At 39.5% G+C, this 7,629-nt stretch overlaps 1 protein-coding gene across 1 annotated transcript; it reads left to right on the top strand.

Annotated features, from left to right (window-relative positions):
- Positions 1 to 47: 47 nt before the first annotated feature.
- LAMTOR5 (late endosomal/lysosomal adaptor, MAPK and MTOR activator 5) lies at positions 48 to 5,627 on the top strand. The gene is made up of 4 exons (XM_004457826.5): positions 48 to 186; positions 973 to 1,034; positions 3,015 to 3,132; positions 5,320 to 5,627. The coding sequence occupies exons 1-4, from the start codon at positions 152 to 154 to the stop codon at positions 5,378 to 5,380; spliced, it is 276 nt and encodes a 91-aa protein (XP_004457883.1). The 5' UTR covers positions 48 to 151; the 3' UTR covers positions 5,381 to 5,627.
- Positions 5,628 to 7,629: the final 2,002 nt, after the last annotated feature.

Consider the following 7,629-nt stretch of genomic DNA (forward strand, 5'->3'; position numbering starts at 1 on the left):
AAGAGCGTGAGCGTTGCGCCGCGATGAGTTTTGACCCTTCGGCTCTGCCGTCCCAGGGCAGAAACCTTTCGCGTCTGCAGACGGAGTTGCGTCAAAGGTCAGTGGCGGAGAAGTGTGCGAACTGCTGAGGGATCTGTGGGTGGCGGGCGGAATGGAAGAGACTTTGGAGCAGCATTTGGAGGACACGTGAGTAGTGTAGGCCTCTTTGTCCTGTCCTGAGGTCGCGACATCGGGGCTGAAGCAGAACAGAGGGCGTGAATTACAAGTGCCTGCCGCGGCTTCTGGGGACGTCTCGCGACTCCCTGGACGCGGAGGAGGCGGCCGGTGACCTGGAATTAAAATTTCTCCGGGGCACCTTTACGTTTCCTCCCGGAGTCCAGGGGTGAAACCCGACGGGATCGTTTCTCAGGAGTTTTAGGAAATGGTTGCGTTTTGGGAAGGATATTCCGGGTGTGCAAAATGGAGTCCTGCAACGGAAGCAGCCCTACGCGCATCTGCTTCCGTGCGTAACCAGTCACTTGGTGCTTAGGGAGTTGAGCTCTCCGTTCCATTTTTTTCGAATGGATAGTATCTTTGTAAGAGCCAAACTGGAAAAGTACAGAGTTCGGGGAAAAAGTTCTCCCAGCCCTGTGCCAGAGCCTCCCACTTCCCCTCCCGGAAACACCTGTTACTTAAGAGTTTTTCAACAGTTGTTTTAAAAGAGTTGATATATTAAAGCATGCATTTTCAACGAGGGGGAATAATCCTGAGTATAATAACGTTTATGGCCCTCCAAAGCTCAGTCATGCCTGACAATTTTTCTTGTTCTTTTAATTTACTTTTTCTGGAGGCAGGGCGAGGCAGTAATGGGAGGGGAAAAGTCTGAAAAACACTGATTTAAGGCTGGCATGTAGAAAGTCTGTATGTGTTGTGATTATTTAAGCTTATTTTCTCACACGGTGCATATTGTCCCTTCTGTGTTCCTGGAACTAGAATGAAGAATCCATCCATTGTTGGAGTCCTTTGCACAGATTCACAAGGACTTAACCTGGGTTGTAAGTATTTTACACCAACCCTTTGGTGGATTGCAAATATTTGCTATTGACTTGGAGTCTAGTGTATTAGTACTGTTCTCTAGCCTTTATTTTGTTAGCCTGCCACTTTGAATTGGTATTTAAGGAAGAACTCTTAACTGCAGTTCTAGCATTGAACAGTCTCTACTAAAATAGTATTTGAATCATTTTTAAATGTTTAGTTTTGAATAATTTTAAATTGGGTCTAGAAGAGACTTCAGGTAGTGACAGTTGTAGCCCTTTATTGGATGTATGCCATATGCTGGGACTGTGCTAGCCCTTGTATGTATTTTCTCTAGTTGTCACCATAACCCTGAAATATGGTATTTTTTTTAGTCCAACTACACTTAACAATAATCGAGAAGACAGTAAAATGTAAAAAAAAAGTGCTTAAAAAACAGGGCGTTCAGAGTTGGACACATCTGGGTTTAACATCGTGCTCTTCCATTTGCCAATTTGGACCAAAAAGAACCTTTCTGGGCCTTGGTTTCTTCACTGTGTTGTTTGGTAATGATATTAATAATAGAATTGTATTTGAGCTCTTGCTGTGTGCCAGGCAGCATTCTTAGTGCTTTACATATATTAATTGATTTAGTCTTCATAAAACCTTGTGAGGTAGAGATTGTTTTTCCCCATTTCACAGATGAAGAAACTGAGGCTAAGAAGTCAAGTAACTTGCCCAAGTTCATATAGCTAGTAAGTGGCTGAGCTAGGATTTGAATCTGGCTCCAAAGCTTCTTAATCACATCACTATAAATTTTATGTGTAAAGCGTTTAGCACAGAGCCTGAATCTCATGCTCAGTAAACGTTAGTAATTATGATTAAGGTATATAACCAAAGCATTTACTTAATTATCGTCAGAACTAGCAAATCTAGGACTCCTTACTTCTAACATAATAATTTTTATTTTTTAGTAGGTACCAGGGATTGAACCCAGGACCTCCTACATGGGAAGCAGGTGCTCAAACCACTGAGCAACATCTGCTCCCACGCAAGAATTTTTAAAGCTTTAAATTTTTGCTGTGACGGTAACTGAAGGAGTAAGATGTGTAACTCAGTAACTCAGCCAAGTCTTTCACAGAAGAGTTGGGAGAAAAAAGGCAGATTTTTTTTTTTTTTTTTAAGTGCTTGCCAGGCTTGCTAATGGAAATGCTGAAATTCAAGTGTGGAAATTTAAAACTAAATGAGTTCCTTCAAGAAACCTTCAAGGTCCTAAAGGCTGCGCTGTGGCCAGTTAATAGTAAACAGCAGTAGTAAACCTGTAAGCTGTGCCATAGTGGCATATCTATTACCTGACTTAGTGTCAAGCACAGATAGGCATGTGTTGCCTATGGAAACATTTTAAAGTAAACTTAATCGCTTTTTGTCCCTGGGATCCCAGATTTAGTTTTCTAAAAACTGAAACAAACATTAATAAAAGCCAATTCTTTTGCCATTTCAAGACACCAAGTTTATTCTAGCCAAATTAATTGTTCAGAGTATTCACATGTGCTGTAAAGGTGATCTATGGCTGAACTCCCAAGAAACGACTTTTATATCCTTTGAGGTTGAGCTCAGTGAAAGAAGATCACATTTCCCAGGAGAAATTAGTTTCAACAAGTCTCTTGCCCCTATTGACTGCTTGTCAGTCTCCACTCTGAATTTTTTGTTGGTTTCAGTAAGTTTTCTATAAAATGAATTTGCGACTTTCAGATTGACTGGAATTATGTTGAAGTGTTTAACGATGGTGATGGTAATGGCTTTGAAAATTAAATGGTGTAATCACTTTATTGACAGAAGAACTGTTGTCTTGCTTTCTCACAGATGTAACCAGCTGAGTATCAGGGCAGATGTGTTTCATATCAGTAACCTAGGAGAAAGTGAACTAAATCTTGTTTTTATGATTAATTCAATGAGAGCTACTACAATAACTCCATACCCATTTTTGCACAATTGGATGACATGATATCTCTATCTTCCAGGCCGTGGGACCTTGTCAGATGAGCATGCTGGGGTGATATCTGTTCTAGCCCAGCAAGCAGCTAAGTTAACCTCTGATCCCACTGATATTCCTGTGGTATGTTTAGAATCAGATAATGGGTGAGTAAACGTCAATAGATCACTTCTTTGCCTTTTTGTTCAGAAAACTCCCTGGGAACTTGAATGAAGTCTTGAGGATTGAATCATATCCTCCCACAAAAGGCACATTCAGGTCCCAAACCCCAGTCCTGTGGGTATAAACCCATTTGTAATTAGGGCCTTTGAAGCTGATGTTAGTTAAGGTATGCCCAAATTGAGGATGGACCTTAATCCAGTATAGCTGAAGTTCCCTGTAAGTAAAGGAAATTGGACACAGAAATAGAGGCCACAGGGTATAGCCAGAAGCTGGAAGTCAACAGAACCCAGAAGAGAAAGGAGAAGATAGCGCCATATGCATTTCCATGTGACAAAAAAAGCCGAGGAACCACAGAACCACAAAGATTACTGGCCAGCCAAAAGATACCAACTCTGGGAGAAGCCTTCTAGTCTCTGAAACAAAAAGCCATTAAGTTTCTGTTGTTAAGCCACCTCACCCCATTACCCCATTGTATGGTCTTTGTTTTAGCGCTGTGAAAGGAAATGGGATCTGCCCTGTGCTCCTTAGTGATTCCTCATTCAGCCTCCTGGTAATGGCCTGCATAGTGTAGAGATGTACTTTAAGTACTTTGAGGGAGGTTCTTCTCCTTGTGGACCACAGTAGCAGACAGACTGATCTCTGAAACTAATGTGCTTTCAAGCCATACTGACATTTAAATGAAGAATAAAAATTATCATGACCTATGAGTCTACTAAGAAAAAGGAAGTAATAGCACAGAGGAAACTAATCAAAGAACAAAACTTCTGTAGTGATGGAGTATACTAAAGATATTCCAAGTAAGGGTCCTCAGGATAATAAGTGAAAAAAGTAGAATATAAATACTGTGCACATTATGAATCACAGTTTTATAAAAAGAGAAACTATATATAGTAGGCATACATATAAAAAAGAGCCAGGAAAATATTAATAGTGATTGATTCTGAGTGGTAGGACTATGGAATTCATTTCTTTTTTTAAATTTTTTAAAACACATAATAGATTTATATTTAATATAGTACTTCTCACCAAGGGGATATTAGACAATCAAAAGTTTTTTTTTATGTTAACTCTTTTCTCCATTTCAATTTTGAATATAAAGTGGTTTTTCTATAGTAAATCTTATCTTTATTTCAATATGAAATATATTTTTCTAAATTTTCCCCCCAAAAATTAAAGGTATTGATTTTTGACTGACTCAGTTTAATAACTTAGTATACTATTAACTTGGGAGATGGGGAAATAAAAATATAAAAATATGGAGAAAAGACACAACAGTTCAGGAGCCATGATTATAAAAAAACAGTGGTGATTTCCTGGGATTCTGAGTAAGTTTCCTCTTTTCATTAGCTTTGGGACTTTTGAAACTATGGAATATTTTTATGCAAATTTCAGTCATCTTATTTCTTTCACCCCCTTTAAAACCAGCAAATACAAATTATAGACATTTTTGTCAGAGCTTTCTTTGATATGAAGAAAATATTTTTCTCCATTTAACACTTTAAGAAAATCAGTTCCTCTTTATAGGGAAACATCTAGGAATATGAAATTACTTCATTTACTATGGACGTCTTAGGAACTTTGGACACCACAGCTCAGTTTTAATCTCAATAGCACAAAGGTTTTCAAGATGAAGTTTAATTTAGCAGACTCCTTGAGGTCATACCTGTCTCTTTCACACTTATACACCCAAACAGGCACAAATGCCTATAATGCTGAGAACCACACCTAACGACAGCAAATGCATCTCTCACTTGCGCTGCAGTAACAGGCAGCACCAAAAAAAGTGAACTGAGGACTCTGAACAACTGGGTTAAAACAAAGGTCATAAACATGCTAGGATCTTGAGGTCTGATCTTGAGGTGGCTGGGTCTTGAGGGTTGAAGATTCCAAAGAAATAGTGTGTGTGTATATACTCCCTTCTTGTAGCTCTGGATCCTGAGGCTAGGAAATTCCATGTGATACCTCCCAAGAAGCAGCCATTAAGAAGAATCCATTTCATTTTTCTATTTTATACTTTTCCTGTAGTACCCAAATGTTTTACTGTGTTACTATATTGCTTTCTTAAGTAGAAAAATTAATTATTTTTAATTGTGTCCTAAACCAAACACTACATTAAATCTTCTGCTGACCCCCACTTGTAACATTTTACTATATTGTCCTTTCCCTTTCAGGAATATTATGATCCAGAAACATGATGGCATCACAGTGGCAGTGCACAAAATGGCCTCTTAATGCCTTGTACCAGTTCTCCAGCCTGTTACAGGGACTCAATCCTACCTGTTAATTATCTTGCAGTACTATTAAAGCTTCAGTGTTAGGCAATTCATTTTTCGATTTATTTTACGGTAAGCTGCTTTTTGACACTCTATGGCTTGACCTATTGAAATATTGGTAAGAAAGGATCATATTTTGAAGCAGCAGGTCCAGGTCACTTTGTATACAGAATTTTTGTTCAATAAATCGGTTGGAGGAAAGCTTGGATCTTTTCTGGATTCTTTAAACTCTTTTAAATGTTCATTTATTTCAGTTATCAAACTAGTATCTTTAAAAAATGGTTCTTGCTCCAAGTTATTAGCATTTCTTTCAGAAATACCTCTTACAGAACTATCTGTGAATATTTAAAGCAAATCAAGCGGGAAGCAGACTTGACTCAGTGGTTAGGGTGTCCGTCAACCACATGGGAGGTTTAAACCCCAGGCCTCCTTGACCCATATGGAGCTGGCCCATGTGCAGTGCTGATGCGCGCAAGGAGTGTCATGCCACGCAGGGCTGTCCCCTGCGTAGGGGAGCCCCACGTGCAAGGAGTGCGCCCCATAAGAAGAGCTGCCCAGCGCAAAAGAAAGTACAGCCTGCCTAAGAATGGTGCTGCCCACACGGAGAGATGACGCAACAAAACACAGATTCCCCTGCTGCTGACAACAACAGAAACGGACAAAGAGGAAGACTCAGCAAATAGACACAGAAAACAGACAACCGGGGTGGGGGGTGGGGGGGAAGGGGAGAGATAAATAAATAAATCTTTTTAAAAAATCAATAAATACAGCAAATCAAGCATACTCCTACCCTAAAATAATAACAGGTAAAGTTATAATTCAGTACTGTCTACCAGGGACTCATTTAATTCTCATTATCAACCCTACAAGGTAGGTACTATTAAATAACACCATTTGGTCTCAGGACTACAACTAGAGCCGGTAGTGTTAACACCCAGACCACCACAGAAATAGGCATGTTTGGCCAGTATAAGAGTCTTTTACAAAACATCTGAGAGTACAGGTTGATGTTATCATCACCCTTTATAGTTGTCAATAAAATTGTGCACACATAGGCACAAAGGACTGTCTGATGACTTTGAATGTAGCTCCTGTTCAGCAATTTACCAGGCAGTAAATTTTCAGTATATTCTCATTTATTCAAAAATATTAAGCATCTACAAAATATAATATGCTATGTGAGGTTATAAAGATTTTGAATAAGACATGGCTCCAGCCCTTGACTCTAATAGAGGGTAAGCATGCATGTTGTTTCACCACACTTAATACCTGACATACAGTATATGTTTGTTTTACTGTCTGCCCCCACTAGCATAGAAGCTTTGAGGGCAGGAGCTTTTGTCTTATTCACAAATGTATTCCCAGCACCATGGTAGGCATCTACTTGCTGAGTAGATGAATATATAATACAAGGGAATTTTGTACTGTGAACTAGGCCTCCAGAGGTAGATGAGGTATTTGCAAAAGATAGGGATAAGAGGTTTCCACGCAGGAGGAATGGCAATGGAAAAAGACAGGTGAAAAATCAAAATAAATGTTTGTATAATAGCAAGTGATTTAGTTTGGTCTTGGAAGTGAAAAACCAGAAGACAGGACAACTCAATCAATGAACATGAATGTCTACTCTTAAGAATCCTAGTCTTGATCCTGTTAGCAGAATGGGTTTTGGAGCACGGGAGAGTGAAAGGAGTTTTAAAATTAATCTGAGGTGGGACTGCTCATGCTTTCTCAAAAATTTTCTCATTAAGCATCTCCAATTCCTACCCCAAAGTAATAAGGGGCAACCTTTAGTGAGTTTTTACATGCTAGATATATACTGTTAACAATTTACATGCATTTAGCTCATTTAATCTTCTCAGTCTTATGAAATACTCATCTCCATTCTAGAGAGGAAGAAATAGGCTCTGGAGTGAGTTACTATGATGGTGCATCATGGGAACACAGGTTCACAGCACAACAGAAACTCAGCAAATGATCCCTTTATTGTAGAGGAGAGTTCAGAAAGCAAATCTTGTCACACAGCACAGAATCCAAAAGATCAAGGGAAGTTCCATCATTGCTAGTCTCCCAGGGTGGCCGAAAACTGCTGCAGGTCAGGGTCGATGGATGACATCATTTGCCCCACTTCCCACCAGGGGGGAAGAGACGTGGTTTAAATGTGGTTTGTATCCACCTCAGGGTGGGGGTCCTGCCACTGAGAACTCATGT

The sequence above is a fragment of the Dasypus novemcinctus genome, chromosome 9, assembly GCF_030445035.2.
Source record: "Dasypus novemcinctus isolate mDasNov1 chromosome 9, mDasNov1.1.hap2, whole genome shotgun sequence".
Classification (NCBI taxonomy): domain Eukaryota; kingdom Metazoa; phylum Chordata; class Mammalia; order Cingulata; family Dasypodidae; genus Dasypus; species Dasypus novemcinctus.

Excerpts from the sequence above, each read along its gene's own strand:
- LAMTOR5 (XM_004457826.5), top strand. The coding sequence starts at position 152 with ATGGAAGAGACTTTGGAGCAGCATTTGGAGGACAC. Across the intron at positions 1,035-3,014 it reads ACAAGGACTTAACCTGGGTT|GCCGTGGGACCTTGTCAGAT; the intron begins GTAAGTATTTTA and ends TCTATCTTCCAG. Across the intron at positions 3,133-5,319 it reads TGTTTAGAATCAGATAATGG|GAATATTATGATCCAGAAAC; the intron begins GTGAGTAAACGT and ends TTTCCCTTTCAG.